This window comes from Cervus elaphus, chromosome 18 (assembly GCF_910594005.1).
Source record: "Cervus elaphus chromosome 18, mCerEla1.1, whole genome shotgun sequence".
NCBI lineage: Eukaryota > Metazoa > Chordata > Mammalia > Artiodactyla > Cervidae > Cervus > Cervus elaphus.
Window position 1 is genome coordinate 36,779,472 of NC_057832.1, and position 19,437 is coordinate 36,798,908.

Genomic DNA, 19,437 nt, shown 5'->3' on the forward strand with positions numbered 1-19,437 from the left:
GTGTATCACACTGATTGATTTGTGAATATTGAAGAATCCTTGTATCCCTGGGATAAATCACACTTGATTATGTTATATAATTCTTTTAATGTGTTTTTAGATTCAATTTTTAGTATTTTGTTGAAGATTTTTACATCTGTGTTCATCAGTGATACTGGCTTTTAGTTTTCTTTTTTTGCGTGTGATATCTGTGTGTGGTTTTGGTATCCAGGTGATAGTGGCTTTGTAAAATGGCTTGGGAGTGTTCCTTCCTCTGCAGTTTTGGGAAGAGTTTCAGAAGGATAGATGTTAACTCTTCTGTAGGTGTTTGATAGAATTTATCTGTGAAGCCATCTGGTCCTGGATTTTTGTTTGTCGGAAGTTTTTAGATCGCAGTTTCAATTTTAGTAGTTGTAGCTGTGATTCGTTTTTTCCTTTTTTAAAATGTTGCTTCCTGTTTCTGTCTTGGAAGGTTATACCCTTCTAAGAATTTGTCGATTTCTTCTAGGTTGTCTGTTTTGTAAGTGGATAGTTGCTTGTAGTAGCCTTTTATTTGTGGTGAGTGTCAGTTTAACTTCTTTCTCATTTCTAATTTGATTGATTTAAGTCTTCCTCCTTTTCTTCTTGATTCTGGATAAAAATTTATCAATTTTGTTTATCTTCTCAAAGAACCAGCTTCTAGTTTTCTTTGGGGATTTATTAATTTATGTTTTCTTGCCTTCCCAATAATTTTAAATGTGATTAATGAGGACTGTCTGTGGGACCTATAGCTATGTAATGGTTAAAAATTGGTTTAAAAGTATCCAACACAATGTGAATGTTGGTTTTTATTTTTTAGCTTAAGCAACTGTTTTCCTCAAGGCTGTATCTTCATGAAGCTCACATAACTACTTATAGTGGTTTAATAAAAAAAGTCAATAAATAAAGCTCTCAGCCAGTTGCTGGTAAATGGTTAGGTTGCAGGGTTCATTTGGTGGCTGCTCTGCTTTTCAGGTGATGGTGTTGAGATGATGGTTCTGACTGTGTCATGGGCTGAACATTCTTAGAAAACAAGTTTTATTTAAGGAGTATGGTAGAAAGGCATGTGTTTTGAGGGTCAGAAGTCTCTAAGGGTTCTCAGATTTGCTGAGTAGCTGCTCTAAGCCACAGTGTCTTAGGCCTCAACTATGTGGTAGTTATTAAAAAAAAACAAAAAGAGTTTAACAGCAGCCAAAATAGTTGGAGCTAACAGTTGCCTATCACTTATTCATTTAATCTCCTCCAATGTCATATTTAGATGGCAGTTTAAAAATATGCTGTTTTATGGGTAAGGGAATCACAGAACAGAGATGTTAATTAATTGATGGCCCATGTCATTCACCTTTTAGTGGTGAAGTCGTAATTTAATCTGGACAGTTTGATTCCAGAATCTTCTCCCTTTACCACTTTGCTGTTCTTGAGAGGCTCTTAATATTCTATTTATTTCTTTATTGTTCTAATTTATTATATATTTGCTCATTGTTCTTGACAGAATTTAAATTGTTAAGGCTTTCATGAGGAAAAGCATGTGAAAATGCTTAGGAAACTTAATGCATTGTGAATGTGTGTTATTCTTTATTGTGTTTGCTCCCTGTCATTAGGACTGTATAATTTAGCTCTTCTTAAAAAAAAGTTGTTATTTTGTGTCAATTTCCTTCTTTGAGCCATTTAAGAAGTCTTGATATTTGCACAGTCACAAATTTTTTATTGCATTTCCAAGAGCTCCAAGTGTGTTCTAAAATTAAGAGACTGCAACCATCTGATATTATTTTTAATGTTATAAAATATTATATACATGGCTTCCTTGGTGGCTCATTCAGTGAGGTATCTGCCTGCAGCGCAGGAGACCCAGCTTTGATCCCTGGGTCAGAAAGATCCCTTGGAGAAGGACTTGGCAACCCACTCCAGTATTCTTGCCTGGAGAATCCCATGGGCAGAGAAGCCTGGCAGGCTACAGTCCACGGGGTCTCAAGAGTCAGGTACTACTTAGTGACTAAGTCACTACCATCATGTACATAAAAATATGTAACATAAATCACTACTATTGCAGCTTTCTTGTGCTTTTTGTATAAATTCTCTTAATTCACAAAAAAGAGTAAACTTCATTTTATAAAAGTAAATCCAAAATACTGCTCCATGCTTTGTTTTGATAGTAATGTTCTCTAGCAACGGAGCAACCATATATTTTAATGACCTGTCTAATTTTAATAATACCAGTTTGCACTAAGACTAACTGCCAAACTGTACTAAGTGTCAGAAATTTGAAGCTTCTAGTTTGGAAGTCAAAGCACTCCTTGCAGTTGAGTGTTGTGAATCTTTTAAGTGTGAGGACCACACACTCCTTCCGTTTAGTCGGAGAACCTGAACTGTGGTCGCTACTTCCTACTCGTTGACGGCTACTGCTGCCTGCCTAATAATTGTTTTTGGCTCCCTGTAAACCTGCAGCCAGAAAGGTATTTGAGTTTTCCCCCTCTAGCACTTGCAAATCCGATTTTTATGTATAGCTAAGTGCTCTTAGCTTTTACTCTATCTACTACTGGGGCCTGGTTTCTAGCAAGCCTGTAACTACGCCAGATCCGGCCTATGTAATGCCGTTTGTAATGAGAAATCTAAACAGGGAATGGCAGTGAGGCATGGCAGGAATGTGTTTCCATTGGAGAAGTCAGTGTAGAGAAAAAGTATAAGCAAAGCCGTGTCCAGAAGGCCCATTCAGCTGGCCAAGACGGAAGACTGATGTTATTGTACATAGCTGTTCCTGTGCCAGCCCTTCCTCACGAATCTGCTTGCTCTCTCTCCCCCTCTCCTGAACCCCCCTCCTCCCCCTCCTCTTGCCTCTACTCCTTCTCCTCCTCTCCCTCTCTTCCGAGGGCTCTGCTGACTGTTTGCTCAGGTGGACAGTGACACCATTTGGAATGAGCTGCACTCGTCCGGCGCCGCACGCATGGCTGTTGGCTGTGTCATCGAGCTGGCTTCCAGAGTGGCCTCCGGAGAGCTGAAGGTGAGGTCTGGGTTGCATTAAGTGTGGGAAATCCAGGGAAGACGCTGAAACAGAGATGTTGTTGTTTGGGAATTGTGGGGAGTGTGGTGCGGTAATAAAAGGCAAGGGGCGGAGGGAAGGGGCAGAGGGATGGCCACTGAGGTGTGATAATAACTGGTCTGTAGGTAGCTGGTAGCTGATCCAGCTCTCAGGGCCTTCCTCTCCTTGGGGAGACTCTGTGGTTAGGGCACTCTGGTGTATTTTTAAGAGCACAGAAATGGTGAGTAAAGCTATGGCCCAGGTTAAAAACACCCAGTCTATACATATCTGTCATGCCGTCCTGGGATTTTCTTTTGAAGCAACATAAAAGAAAAATCTGATTACTGAGTACTATGTATAAGCTCAGAATACCACCCAGAGAGAAGGGTGGTGGGGGCAGGGAGAAAGGTAAATATCAGAGGGGAAGGATTGGGAGGAAGAAGGAAATTGTTGATTAGAAGGGTAATGATCCAGAGTGTGTTTTGCCATGAAAGAACTTCAAAAATGAACTACGCTTTATTGTTCTTTTCTTTTCACGGTCTCTTCTTTTCTCCATCATGTGAAAAGAACAATGTCCAAATCCCAGCGTTTCCCAGTCTAAACAATTTATAAAAGCCAGAGACCTGACAGACGTTGACGTTTTATTTGGTATTTTAACAGTGCTATTTAAAGGTATGCCATGTGCGTCTTGAACGCAGTTGCCCCAATAAACTTTGTTGGTGCTAACATAGCTTTTTAATGCACTAGTTCACACACTTCATAACGAAATCTGGCCAGTGATAGATTTGGTAATTTTAGCAATTGTGAGGCTTAAGGGAAATATATTGTAACCAACAATACTGGCACTGTGAGTTTTGTTAATCTAAAATAAAATCTAATTAGAATTATTTTTCTTTATGCCTAATGAATTTTTATTCAATTGCACCTGACTATTTCAGTAGTGATTAAAAATACAGGGTAGGAATGTGCACTTTACAGTAAACCGTCTGTCTCAGAAGTCTTTGTTCTAGCTCTTTAAGTCAGAACCTTTAGAAATAGCATTTTGATAAGACAGTCTGTAGTAAATATATGTGTGTGTACATATACACACATTCATGTATATATGTCTCATGTTAAGTTGACATGACTTGATCAGCTTCAGGACATTAGTTACTCATCTCAGATTTATGAGGCCATTAGTGTGGTGCTTAGTAGCCACACTTTCTCTTTGATAAGGAGCTGTTGAAAGAAGGAAGGAATCAGCCTTATGGAAAAGTTTTGGTTCTCTCCCAGAAGCACTTGAGAAATAATTCTTCCTGTTTGAGTTACGTTACTTGTAGCGCTAAAATAAATTGACATTTTAAAAGAAATCTTTAAGAATCTTATTTTCCAAGGAGTTCAGATCACAGAACTATATTGTCTGGCCACAGTATTGCAGTTTTTAAAAGATTATGCTGGTACAGACCCACTTGATAACAAACAAAAATTGCTAAGCTAGCATTTCACAGGTTCTAATTGTTTTTGATTTTGTTGAACTTTAATCAGTAGTTCAGAAACCTTCCCAAGTAGAGTGCCCATATAGTACACTAAAAAAATCATCATCGTTATTAACCACATAGAGTGCAGAATTGCCAAATATCTGTATGAGGCGTGTTGAACAAAAACCTAATTCTGTTTTTTAGGAGGTAGTCATTTAACATATCAGTTACAAACAAAGTGTCAACAATATATAGTATGGACATGCTGACCCCCAGCTGTACTAACTAACATTGATTGTTTATGTTAAGAACAAGGATCCATAGAAATACTTTTTCTTCCCCTGGTTGAGAAATCAGCAGGTATGGTTATAAAAGAAAAGAGAATAATAGGGGAAGAGAGCCAGCATAAAAATTGAGGAACAATGATCCAGGCTCTGCCACTTAAATGCTGTGTCACTTGTGGCAAATCATGTAATTTCTCTGGACCTCAGTTTCTTGTTCTGAAAAATCAGCAGGATAGAACTGATAATGCTGACGTTTGTACGTGGTCTGACGTTCTGATCTACTTGCAGATGAAAGTGGATCTGATTCTCAATTATATACACCATGACATACAAAGAGTAAATATTCCAAAACTAATTTCAGCTTACTTTGGGAAATATTCTAGGCCTTCTAGCTGGTTTGTCTTTCTGATTGTTAAGCCCAAAGTGAAAGTCCGAGACAGCAGTACCACAACAAACACACTAGTGCTGACAGACTAAGAGAACGGATCCTTTTGTTGCTAATAATTTGGAGAGGCCTGTGGAAGTGCCACTGTAGATAGCCGAGAACTGTGGTGGGCCGCTGTGTGCAGGGCCTCCGTCCAGCCAACCGTGTTCCTCAGTGTCTCTGTGCATGCTGTTGCCTCATCTGTGTCTGACTTTGTGCAGCCTTGTGGGCTGTAGCCCACCAGGTCCTCTGTCCACGGCATTTTCCAGGCAAGAATACGAGTGGGTTGCCATTTCCTTCTCCAGGGGATCTTCCCAAACCAGGGATCAAACTTGCATCTCTTAACATCCCCTGCGTTTGAAGGGGGGTTCTTTACCACTAGCACCACCTGGGAAGTCCTCAGTGTCTGCCTGTTTCAGATTGTGACTAGGGAAGTACACCTGCTGGCCAGGAGCATCAACACTCATGACTGTGGAGTCACTTCATTCAGATCTAGAAGGAAAACAGAGACTTTTATCTGAGGACACTGGTAAGTTATCCTATGATAAGAGATGTGAAAAAAGAAACACTTTAGTTTTGTTTTTTCATTTTCTGCATCTGCATTCAGTTTTCATATGTTCTACCCCGTCTTCCCAGTGTATCTGTAACTTAAGGAAACCACATAGGCATAAAGACTGCATTTTGTGAAGACTACACTCACTTTGCTTGGAAATTAGAAAAGAATTAAGAGCTCTGAGCTTCCCTCATAGCTCAGTTGGTAAAGAACCCGCCTGCAACGCAGGAGACCCGATTCGATTCCTGGGTCAGGAAGATCCCCTGGAGAAGGGATAGGCTTCCCACTCCAGTATTCTTGGGCTTCCCTTGTGGCTCAGCTGGTAAAGAATCTACCTGCAATGTGGGAGACCTGGGTTCGATCCCTGGGTTGGGAAAATCGCCTGAAGAAGGGAAAGGCTACCCACTCCAGCATTCTGGCCTGGAGAATTCCATGAACTGTATGGTCCATGGGGTTGCGAAGAGTAGGACACGACTGAGCGACTTTCACTTTAAGAGCTCTGTTTCAAATAGGGTGGGCTGGATGGAGTGCTGAACTGAGGAGGGAGGTCACCAAACTTGTAGGGGGTGGGGACCTAGGAGATAATGCACCCAGGGAAGGAAGATGCTGAAAACAGATTTTGTTACCTGGCATTTCTGCTTCATGTTGAGCTTGATCATGATCCCTGTCCTACAGAGTCTGTCTTATCTTTGTGTAGGGCTACTGGTGGGTTAAAATAATTAGAAATATAATCCAGGCATAGGGAGTGGGTCTCATGTGGATGCTCAAACTGATCATGTGCAGTAAACTGCAACAGTAAATGTGTATATTTTTGGCACAGCATGGGCAGACTCAGTGGAGTTTAGTAGAAAGATGAAAGTGAAAGAGGAGAGTGAAAAAGTTGGCTTAAAACTCAACATTCAGAAAATTAAGATCATGGCATCTGGTCCCATCACCTCATGGGAAATAGATGGGGAAACAGTGGAAACAGTGTCAGACTTTATTTTTTGGGGCTCCAAAATCACTGCAGATGGTGACTGCAGCCATGAAATTAAAAGACGCTTACTCCTTGGAAGGAAAGTTATGACCAACCTAGATAGCATATTAAAAAGCAGAGACATTTCTTTGCCAACGAAGGTCCGTCTGGTCAAGGCTATGGTTTTTCCAGTGGTCATGTATGGATGTGAGAGTTGGACTGTGAAGAAAGCTGAGTGCTGAAAAATTGATGCTTTTGAACTGTGGTGTTGGAGAAGACTCTTGAGAGTTCCTTGGACTGCAAGGAGATCCAACCAGTCCATCCTAAAGGAGATCAGTCTTGGGTGTTCATTGGAAGGACTGATGCTGAAGCTGAAACTCCAGTACTTTGGCCACCTCATGCAGAGTTGACTCATTGGAAAAGACCCTGATGCTGGGGGGGTTTGGGGGCAGGAGGAGAAGGGGACGACAGAGGATGAGATGGCTGGATGGCATCACTGACTCGATGGGCATGAGTTTGAGTAAACTCTGGGAGTTGGTGATGGACAGGGAGGCCTGGTGTGCTGCGATTCATGGGGTCGCAAAGAGTCAGACACAGCTGAGCAACTGAACTGAACTGAACTGAAGGGGACTTTCAAATTCTCCAGGTTTTTAATAGGATATGGGGGAAAAAACCACACAAGTAGAAATTTTTCAAATTTACAAATAAATTGGCTATTTCTCAGATTCTGAAACTGATGACCATAAATATTTTGAAATGGTAAATTGTTTGTTGTATAGAAAGTATAATTGGAAGAATAGTTATCTCAAAATGATTATATTGTTCTAAAGATTATTTAAAGAAGTGTGTCTAGAAATAGAAATATCTCTAAAAGATGATTTTTTTCAAATTATAGATAGTTCAATACTTGATTCAAAAATGGTGTCAAACATGTTGTATACCTTAAAATATACAATTTTTAAAATCAGTTACACTTCAGGATAGGTTGAAAAAAATGATTCAACCCTTATCAAGGTTTACTATAAGAATTCCCTTTAATGCTATTTTGGCAATGCTACAATTTCATAATAAGAAAGTAAAAGTTGCTTTAGTTGTCTGAAAATTTTTGTCAAGAAAATTCCTGCCTGATTATCCAAATAGTGGATGAATTTCTTTAATAGTTTGAATTAATATTATGATATCATATTGCTAATCATACCTGCCATTTGTTGCCTATCTACAATGGGCTGGGCAATTTACATGTAATCTGTCATTATTCTCAGAATGACCACCAAAAGTGGATACAACCAATAGGATATAAGCTCAGATACATCAAGTAACTTTTAAAGATACTGCACACAGTTTAATAAATGGCAAAGCTTATAATTCTCACAATCCTCCATTCTCTTTCAACTACTTTATAAGGCATTTCTTGTAGAGGTAGCACAAATATAAAAGAAAACAGGAGTTAAATCTGTCTTTTTCTTATGGTCTAGTAAAATCAAATAGTCTAGATTCTCTCCTGTATAATGTTTTGTACATACAAAAAGATAAGAATTTGCATTAATAACTTACAAAGCATAACAGTATGGTTGGATGTGAGCTCTTCATCGAACTAAAGAAATAGTAATTTGCTGACACTATTCAAGTTTTCTCAGTACTTATCTCATTCCGATCTTTTTGACCCAAGAGTAATTGTTATTTATTGTATTTTTTAAATAGGATTAACTGTATGTTGTAGATCTTTATAAAAATGGAATTTTACTGAGTGTTATTCCCCAAATTTCTCTCCCCCAACTTAAAATGTTTTGGGGATATATGCATGGAATTATGCACCCATGATCTGCTTGTTCCCCTCTGCGCCATCATCTGTTCATTGATCACTGGGCAGCTCACTTACTTCTGGGTTCGTGCTCTCTTGACCAGTGCTGCTGTGAACACTTGAAGTGTGATATAACTAGCAGTTGCAAAGTTGCCTTAATTTTGTCTGGACTTAGAGCGAAAAGCCGTTTTCTCAGAAGCATTTGTTGAAAAAAAGGTAATTAATTAACTTCCTGGCTGCCTGAAGTAGTGGACAACAGTAGAGAAAAGAATAAACTAACCTAGTGCTTCCAGGAAAAATTGGGGAATGAGATGTGCATGTGGGCCATGAGAAGGCCCTTTGGATTCCTGAGAATCTAGAAGGTCACACTCAGGGTAGGGTTCTGTGCATCCTCAGGGCTGTGCTGACACTCAGGAAATACCTGAAAGGCCCTAAGCTCTCCTCTCAAGCTTACTGTGAGGCTGTGCTCAGAGGAAGTGAAGGCCAAAGTGGAGCTGTCAGTATTGAAAGTGCATCTGACAGAATGTGCAGGGCCCCTAGTAGACACTGAGGACTGTCGATTCAGGGAGTTAGGGAAATCTCTGTGCAGTCATATGACTGACCAGCTGCTAAATTAACCAAGCAGAGAGTTCAGTGCCACACTCAACGTAGAATACAGTCTTTATAGAATTAGTTCAGAAGAATCAGTAAGTGAGCAAAACAAGGATGACTAAGGAGCAGTGAAAATCTGATTCCCAGAATGGCCTTGTTTTATTGCTCAAAATGCCCAGTTTGCAACATAAAACTATGAGACATGCAAGAAAACATATGAATTCACATGAAGAAATAACGAGCACCAGTAAAAGAAACCACATAAATAATATAAATGATAGTATAATTGTATTTTTGCAACTTTTATTCTCAGATGTAAAAGACAATTGCATAAAACAATAACCATAAATCAATGTATAAAGATACAGTTTGTGTAACAGCAGCAGCATGAAGGAGTGCTTTGGGAATGGAGCTATATAACAGCAAAACAAAGCTTTTGGTTACTATTGAAAAGTGGTTAATGTCTGACCTAGAGTGTTAAAACTTTAGATGCTAATTATAGTCCACTGGGCAACAGGCAAGAATATTATAAATCTTCAGGAAAATGCAAATTAAAACCACAATGAGATGTCACCTCAGACCTGTCAGAATGGCAACAAATAATGTTGGTGAGGATATGGAGAAATGGGAACCCTTGTATACTATTGTGTACAGTTTACATTGTATAATGTAAATTGGTACATTCACATGGAAAACAGTATGAAGGTTTCTCCAAAAAATTGAAACTAGAACTACCATAGAATCCGGAAATTCTATTCCTGGGTATATTTCCAAAATCAAAACACTAAATGTAAAAGATACATGGACCCCTATATTCATAGCAACATTGTTGACAGTAACCAAGATACAGAGATAACCTAAGTGTCCGTCAACAGATGAGTGGATAAAGATGTGGTATATATACATAATGGAATATTACAGCTATTACAGCTATAAAAAGGAATGAAAATTTTCTGTTTGCAACAACTTGGATGGGCCTGGAGGGTATCATGCTGAGCAAAGTAAGTCAGAGAAGATAAATACTGTATATTTTCACTTATATGTGAAACCTAAAAAAATAAACAAGTAAATATAACAAAACAGAAACAGACTCACAGATACAGAAAATAAACAAGTGGATACCAGTGGGGACAGAAACAACATAGGGGAAGGAGGTTAAGAGGTATAAAGTCTTAGGTATAAAATAAGTATAAAGTACGGCATAGGGCTTATAGCCATTATTTTATGATAACATTAAATAGAGTATCTATAAAATATTGAATCACTGTGTTGTACACCTGAAATTGATATAATATTGTGAATCAAATATACTTCAAAAAATAAAAATACTTTAAATATATATTTTATATACTTATAAATTTCAGACACATTTATTAATAGAAATTCAGATAAATAATAAGTATTGTAAAATATATGCCAATCTTGTGGCTATAAAGTGTCACCTTACAATGAAGCTCTATTATTAGATGGCCAATATAAAATTGTTATATCCTTCTTAAACCTTTTATTAATATTTAATGCTTATCTCAAGTAAAGCCTATTGTCCTCAGTTATATTTTGTATTATATTGATATAGCATTGTTAGCTTTTCTTTCTTTCCTAGTAGTTTCTAGTCCATTATTTACCATCCCTTTACTTGCGGAGTTTCTCTTTGCTGTGTACTAACTCTATCTCATGTAAATAACTTAAGGCTGGATTTTGCTTTCTGATCTGATTATGTATTTTAACTGAGGAGTTGAATTTATTATTGTACATTATGAGCAATAGTATACATAAATGTATTTCTATCATTGTTTTTTCTTTGTTTTACTATTGTGTTCACCCTATCTTTCACTCACCCCTTGCTTTGTTTTTTATTGAAATGTTATCTCATTCTATATTACTTCTCATTTAAAAAAATACACAAGTTATTTCTATTATTTTATTCAATATAAGTTTAAAATTTAGCCTATTTAATAAATCTTAAGCCACCAGGAAAGTCCAAGCATAATTGCTTTCTTTATCCTCCTCTAACAACACAAGAACTTTAGAATGTTTTAAAGACAATTATCCTATCCTGATTTTATGCTATTATGATGTAGTACTTTGATTTTATCTCTTTTGTAAAAATATTATCACCAGACATTATTAAATAATATCACCAGACATTATTAAACTTTGAAATATCATCAGTTTCTTTATATTTTCCCACATATTTACCATTTTCCTTATTCAACATTCATCTTTGTATCTGAAACTTCCATTTCTTGTTTTCTTTCTTACAGCACGTTTTTTTTTTTTTCCCCAGCACGTTTTGAGGAGTTTCTTTAGTGATGGTTTTTCAATTTGTTTTAACCTATGATGTCTTTTTGCCCACATTCTTGAAAGATGGCTCTGTTAAGTGCACTAAGTTGACGGTTTCTCTCAGCACGCTGAAGACCCTCCATCCTTTCCTGGCTTCCTGTTCTGTGTAAAACAGCAGTTACCAGTCCAGCCATCATTTCTTATAGACAATATGTCTTTGTTGTCTAGTTGTTTCTGATGTCTTCTTTTTGAATTTTATATTTGTATTGTGCTTTCCATGTGTCTAGTAGTGGATTTTATTTATTTATTTTTCCATTTATTTTTATTAGTTGGAGGCTAATTACTTTACAATATTGTAGTGGTTTTTGCTATACATTGACATGAATCAGCCATGGATTTACATGTATTCCCCATCCCGATCCCCCTCCCACCTCCCTCTCCACCCGATCCCTCTGGGTCTTCCCAGTGCACCAGGCCGGAGCACTTGTCTCATGCATCCAACCTGGGCTGGTGATCTGTTTCACCCTTGATAATATACATGTTTCGATGCTGTTCTCTCTAAACATCCCACCCTCACCTTCTCCCACAGAGTCCAAAAGTCTGTTCTGTACATCTGTGTCTCTTTTTCTGTTTTGCATATAGGATTATCGTTACCAACTTTCTAAATTCCATATATATGCGTTAGTATACTGTATTGGTCTTTATCTTTCTGGCTTACTTCACTCTGTATAGTGGGCTCCAGTTTCATCCATCTCATTAGAACTGATTCACATGAATTCTTTTTAACGGCTGAGTAATATTCCATTGTGTATATGTACCATAGCTTCCTTATCCATTCGTCTGCTGATGGGCATCTAGGTTGCTTCCATGTCCTGGCTATTATAAACAGTGCTGCGATGAACATTGGGGTACACGTGTCTCTTCCAGATCTGGTTTCCTCAGTGTGTATGCCCAGAAGTGGGATTGCTGGGTCATATGGCAGTTCTGTTTCCAGTTTTTAAAGAAATCTCGACAGTGTTCTCCATAGCGGCTGTACTAGTTTGCATTCCCACCAACAGTGTAAGAGGGCTCCCTTTTCTCCACACCCTCTCCAGCATTTATTGCTTGTAGACTTTTGGATAGCAGCCATCCTGACTGGCGTGTAATGGTACCTCATTGTGGTTTTGATTTGCATTTCTCTGATAATGAGTGATGCTGAGCATCTTTTCATGTGTTTGTTAGCCATCTGTATGTCTTCTTTGGAGAAATGTCTGTTTAGTTCTTTGGTCCATTTTTTGATTGGGTCATTTATTTTTCTGGAATTGAGCTTCAGGAGTTGCTTGTATATTTTTGAGATTAATCCTTTGTCTGTTTCTTCGTTTGCTATTATTTTCTCCCATTCTGAAGGCTGTCTTTTCACCTTGCTTATAGTTTCCTTTGTAGTGCAAAAGCTTTTAAGTTTCATTAGGTCCCATTTGTTTATTTTTGCTTTTATTTCCAATATTCTGAGGGGTGGGTCATAGAGGATCCTGCTGTGATTTATGTCAGAGAGTGTTTTGCCTATGTTCTCCTCTAGGAGTTTTATAGTTTCTGGTCTTATATTTAGATCTTTAATCCATTTTGAGTTTATTTTTGTGTATGGTGTTAGAAAGTGTTTTAGTTTCATTCTTTGACAAGTGGTTGACCAGTTTTCCCAGCACCACTTGTTAAAGAGGTTGTCTCTTTTCCATTGTATATCCTTGCCTCCTTTGTTGAAGATAAGGTGTCCATAGGTTTGTGGATTTATCTCTGGGCTTTCTATTCTGTTCCATTGATCTATATTTCTGTCTTTATGGTACTGGCACAAAGATTTTATTGATTCAAAATTGTTTAAAATATATATCAGCAAAACCTAAGTTTAATATAAGCCTGTGATGATACTTTGTGATAAATCACCTGCATCAGACTGTAAGTAACCTTGCTGATTTCAATGATTAACTTTCCATTTACAAAACAAATATATAGAGAGCATATTTTCAGGTAAAAGTGGATACTATGGGGACGGAATAAAGCATAAAAGAGAGTGAGACTGAGGGGAAGGCTGGTTCTGTTAGCTTTCATTGTCTGGAAGGCTTTACAGATTTGAGCTGAATGAAGTAATCGAATAATCACACAGAGAAGTGGGGAAATAGCACAGACAAGGAAAAAGCAAATAGAGAATCTCTCTTGTATGGTGGAGTAAATAAGTCTTGGCGTGTTTAAGGCACTGCAAGGAGGCCTGTGTGTCTGGAGTTATCTGTAGAGAGGCTAGCAAGAGATGATGTTAGAGCCAGATAATGGAATGCACAAACAAAAACACACACAAAATTATTTAGCATACATGAATATGTGCATAGAAAGTGAAGTTGCTCAATCATGTCCGACTCTTTGCAACCCCATTGACTGTAGCCTACCAGGCTCCTCCATCATGGGATTTTCCAGGCAAGAGTACTGGAGTGGGTTGCCATTTCCTTCTCCAATATATGTGCATAGAGGTACCATTATAAACTAAGATTATACTTCTGATAGCTTAGAGAATAAGGATGTGCTGTGCTAAGTCACTTCAGTCCTGTCCGACTCTTTGTGACCCCACAGACTGTAGCCCACCAGTCTCCTCTGGTGGGATTCTCCACTCAAGAATACTGGAGTGGGTTGCCATTTCCTTCATAGCAATTACGTTTTAAAACTACTGCTTACAGTTAAAGGTGAATTGCCATTTCAAATACATCTTGCCATCAATTTGGCCCTTAAATTTTTTTAGGCTGTTTTCCGGTCTAAAATGGTACATCAAATAAAGATGACATGGAATATTTGTGTTGACTCCTATTTTGACCAAGATCCTAAGCTGAGGATGGTGGATGTTAATTATGTATGATAGACACCTTTTAAATGGATTCAGTAAAAGGTAGTCAAATAGGCCTGCAATTATCTTACTTAATCCAGTTTATATACTGGAAACCAGACAAGAGAGATGTGATTGATGGAACATTCTTTAAAAGGAATTTCAGTATTTTGGCTGTTTTGCTCTGTTTCTTTACTTTCCCTAACATAAGCCAAGTCTGTAAGAGATGCGGAAGGGGTCAAGAAAATTGCTTATTCTGAAAGTGGGAGGAACAGCTTTTTAGTCCTTAGCTTAATACATGTTGAGTTACAGAAATTTGTAGGATCATTCTAGTTTACTACCAGGCTAGGGCATGAAAGGGGGCCCGACATATGTATCAGGAGTTTGGGAGCTGTGTGAAGATAAAAGACGGCCCACGCTTGTCACCTAGAGAGTACAGAGTGGAGAGCGGGCTGAAACTGCCATGTGGGCAGGTTGAGATAGCAGGTGAGCCGCTGAAGTGGAGCTGACACTGTTGGTAGGACAAGGATTTTTTTTTCTCTTATGGGCCAGTGGACACTTTGGGTGGAAGCCAGATGTGGTTCATCCTGGGAGTATTTCTCCAAAGAGATCTACCTTTCAAGACAAAAGCTGCTTAGGAGACTATGACTGGAGATGTTTGAAAAAGCTGATGAGGGCTTGTAAAGTCAGCCAGTGAGTGCATTGCCCATAACAGTGATTCCTTTGCAAACTGAAGGTCATTGACAGTGTCTCTGAAGAACTTGTGAGTGTTCCCATTGGAAGAGGGACAACGTTTGGATCCGCCATCACATGAAGAATCCAAATAGATCTCCAGATTGCATTGCTAATCCAAAACCTTCATCCTTTTTTATTCTTCCCACCCAAAGCTGGAAGATCCATAAGTGTAGCATGAAGTAGTAGAGCAAGAAAGAAAGAAAGAAAACAAACAAACAAAAAACCCTGTAAATTATACGGGAGTGTCTCAGGTGGCTCAGTGGTAAAGAATCTGCCTGCCAATGCAGGAGACACAGGTTTGATCCCTGGGTTGGGATGATCCCTTGGAGAAGGAAATGACAACCCACTCCAGTACTCTTGCCTGGGAAATCCTATGGATAGAGGAGACTGGTGGACTACAGTCCATGGGGTTGCAGAGAGTCAGCACACATAGCTTTTCACCCATTATTGGTCCCTGATTCACCAGGTCAGTGGCAAAACATTCTAATTTAGATGTGACATTAAAGAGTTTAACTGTACCTAACTGGACTTTTTAATATCTAAAGATGATACTGTTCATATAGCTGAAAGTGATCTGAGAAGCTGTGGAATATATCAGATAAACACTAAAGAAAGGCTAGTGCTGGGAGAGAAATAATGCTGTTTCCTTTTTATCCATTTCTAATTCAACCATAATATATGGCTGTATTAACTTTTTATTGCTGATGTAACAAATTGCCAAACATTTATTGGCTAGAGACAAAGCTAATTTATTATTTTCAGTCCTAGAAGTCAGAAGAACTACACAGGTCTTATTGCAGCCTTGCTGACACCTTGATTTTAGCCCAGTGAGGCCTGTACAGTTCTCTAGCTTAATTAGGTTTTGGCATAATTCATTTGAATATGATTGTGGAGACCATCTGGTCCCTATTTTCTGACTAGCTATCAGCTGGGGGACTGCAAGCAGCTTTTGGAGGCCTCTCTCTCTTCCTTGCACATCACAGAAGAGAAACCCTCTGTCTCAAAGCTAGCAAGAGGGCCTAGATACCTTCTCAGGCTGGCATTTTTGTGAAATTTTTCCACCATTGCCACTCTCTCAGACCTTTTAAGAATGCATATAATTTGGGGGACTTCCCTGGTAGTCCAGTGGTTAAGACTCCGTGATCCCACTGCAGGGGGTATGAGTTCTATCTAATCAGGTAACTAAGTTTCTACACACAGGGCAGCGTGGTCAGAAAAAGAAAATGCATATAATTTGAACGGGACCACCTTTATAATGCTAACTACCTTTTCCATCTCAAGGTCTGTCATAGTAATCATATCTGCTATCATATATTTTGTCACTGAAGGTAGTATTCATAGATTCTAGGAATTAGTAAATTGACATTTTGGGGGGACTTATGGAGAAGACTCTTGAGAGTCCCTTGGACTGCAAGGAGATCCAACCAGTCCATCCTAAAGGAGATCAGTCCTGGGTGTTCATTGGAAGGACTGATGCTGAAGCTGAAACTCCAATACTTTGGCCACCAAATGCGAAGAGTTGACTCATTGAAAAAGACCCTGATGCTGGGAGAGATTGGGGGCAGGAGGAGAAGGGGACGACAGAGGATGAGATGGCTTGATGGCATCACTGACTCGATGGACATGAGTTTGAGTAAACTCTGGGAGTTGGTGATGGACAGGGAGGCCTGGTGTGCTGCAGTTCATGGGCTCGCAGAGTCGGACATGACTGAGTGACTGAACTGAACACCTAAGCTATGGTTTTTCTAGTAGTCCTGTATGGATATGAGAGTTGGACTATAAGGAAAGCTGAGTGCCAAACAATTGATGCTTTTGAACTTTGGTGTTGGAGAAGACTCTTGAGAGTCCCTTGGACTGCAAGGAGATCCAGCCAGTCAATCCTAGAGGAAATCAGTCCTGAATATTCATTGGAAGGACTGATGCTGAAACTGAAGCTCCAGTACTTTGGCCACCTGATGGGAAGAACTAACTCACTGGAAAAGACCCTGATACTAGGAAAGATTGATGACAGGAGGAGAAGGGGACGACAGAGGATGAGATGGTTGGAATGGCATCACTGACTCGATGGACATGAGTTTGAGCAAGCTTTGGGAGCTGGTGATGGACAGGGAAGCCTGGTGTGCTACAGTCCATGGGGTCAAAAAGAGTCAGACATGACTGAGTAACTGAATTGAACACCTTCCATAAATAATTATTCAAAATTCAAAGTAGATTCGTTCTTAATATTCTTACTGTGTATGGCTGTAAGCTATTTAGTAATCACTTGAGAGTTTTCAAAACTAGATAACATAATTTATTTTTTAATCAAAGTGTAGTGTATGTTGAATATTCAGATTTTTAAGGATGAAGTCATTTGACAAACATCTGTAACCTGACTACCACCACAAGTTACTTGGTGTGTAGATTATCCCCCATGCCCTTTGGTAGTCACTTTCCAGTCACTTTTCACCAATAATTTTCCTGATAGTCACCTAATTTTTCCTATAATGGAACTTTATATCTTTATAAGTTTATATGATGGTATATGATATAAAGAAAATTTTCTGAGGCTACTTTCACTTAATATAATGTTTATGAAATACTTTTGTTCTCTTTATCTTATCCTTAACTCTACATTATCATATGTTTTTCATGTATTAGCTCTCCATAGTAAAGTATCATTACTTTTGCTTTAGTAGTGGACAGTTTTTAAACAGATTTAAAGAGTTTATGTGTCTTTCTGTGTGTGTGTGTCTGTGTGAGAGAGAGAGAGATTATGTGTATACATATATAATATAAAGATGATTTATAAAAGGTCTTTTATGTTTGCGCTCATATTTAGTATTTCTGGTGTTCTGTATTCATTTGGGCAGATCCAGGCTTCCATCTGGTATCATTTCCTTTCAGGCTGAAGAATTTCCTTCAACATTCCTTGTATTTCAGTTCTACTGGCAACTAAGTCTCTCATCTTTTGTTTATAAGAAAATGTTTTTCTTTTCCTTTAATCTATGAATGATATTATCATTTGATATAAAGTTCATGTTGACAATTATGTCACACTTTAAAGATATCCTTCTAGTATTTTTTCCTTTTTCTGATGATGAGAAATCAGTTGTCATTCTTGTCATTGACCTCAACAATTTATTGATTTAATGCATGTTTTTTCTCTGTCTTCACGACCTTTATTTACTTTTGTTTTTTAGTAGTTTGGTGATTAGATATAGATTTATCTGTCTTTATCCTGAATGGAGTTAACTGAGCTTCCTATATTAGTGGCTTGTTGTTTTTCATAAAATTTGGCAAACTTTTAGTTAATATTTTTTAAAATATTCTATTCTGCCCCATTCTCTATATCCTCTGTTTGCTAGAGTTCTGTTATATGTTTACTCGATGACACCATCCCACTAGATACTGAGGCTCTTCGCTTTCTTCAGTCTTTTTTTTCTTCTCTGTATATCTGTCTGGATATACAGATAGATATTTTTCTTGATATACAGATATTTTTCTTGAACTATTTCTAAGTCCTTCTCTTCTGTTGTGTCTGAGCTGCCATTAATCTCATTCAAATACTTTTTCCATTTAGTTCTTTTTCACAGTTTCTGGATGTCTTTTGAAATTCTCTTCACCATTGTGTCCCTCTTCATCATCTTCCCCTGTAGATTCTTTAATATATTGGTCATAATTATTTAAAAATGTTTTTCTCGTAATTCTAATTTATGAGTCACTTTTGAGTATGTTTCTATTACCCTATTTTTTACCTGATGATAAGTCTTGTTTGTTTGCTTCTTTGTCTTGTGATGTTTGAATATATGCTAGACATTGTGTGTAAAATTCAAGTATAGGCTACAGAGGGCTTGTCTCACTGAAGTTTGATTCTTTTACAAATTTCTTTGTGCTCAAAGCTCTTCAGTGATTCAAAGAAAAGCTTATGTTTTTGTTTATTCGGTGATTTACTTTTACTTTTGCAGGACTGAAGTTTTGTGGATCATTTTTCCTTCTAATCAGATGTGGATCTCCAAAACAAATATATTTTTGAGAGGATGTTGAAGTTCTTTCCTGTTGCAAGAAAATTCTTTCCTCTCACACTCATAAGGGATAAATGCAAATAGTTAGGATGACGCCGTATTGACTTCTTTCTCTATTTGATGTTTCAGTGTTAATGAAGAAAGGACAAATATGTGACTAATATACTCTCTGTGCATACATTGTGGATGGAATCTAATTATCAGAGAAAGGGAGAAACCTTGGCAGTTATTTGGTTACTCTTGACCTTTTCACCTCTTGTTATAACAAGTGCTCCCACTTTTTCTGAAAGCTCTTAAATTAGCCAACTTTGGACTTACTTATATCTCTGAATATGGAGTAAGAAGTGGCAACCCACTCTATATTCTCGCCTGGAAAATTCCATAGATAGAGGAGCCTGGTGGGCTGTAGTCCATGGGGTCACAAAGAGCTGGACATGACTGAGCATGCCCGCCCACATGCTATAGCTCTGAATATGGACAAACATACAAATACTTAAA

The 19,437-nt window shown here is 38.2% G+C and overlaps 1 protein-coding gene across 1 annotated transcript in view; it reads left to right on the forward strand.

Annotated features, from left to right (window-relative positions):
- Positions 1-19,437, forward strand: part of HDAC9 (histone deacetylase 9) — a 986,419-nt gene that overhangs the window by 768,888 nt on the left and 198,094 nt on the right. Inside the window, exon 18 of the mRNA XM_043872541.1 lies at positions 2,888-2,995. Within this exon, the coding sequence (XP_043728476.1) occupies positions 2,888-2,995 (108 nt within the window). The remainder of the gene's footprint in view (positions 1-2,887; positions 2,996-19,437) is intronic.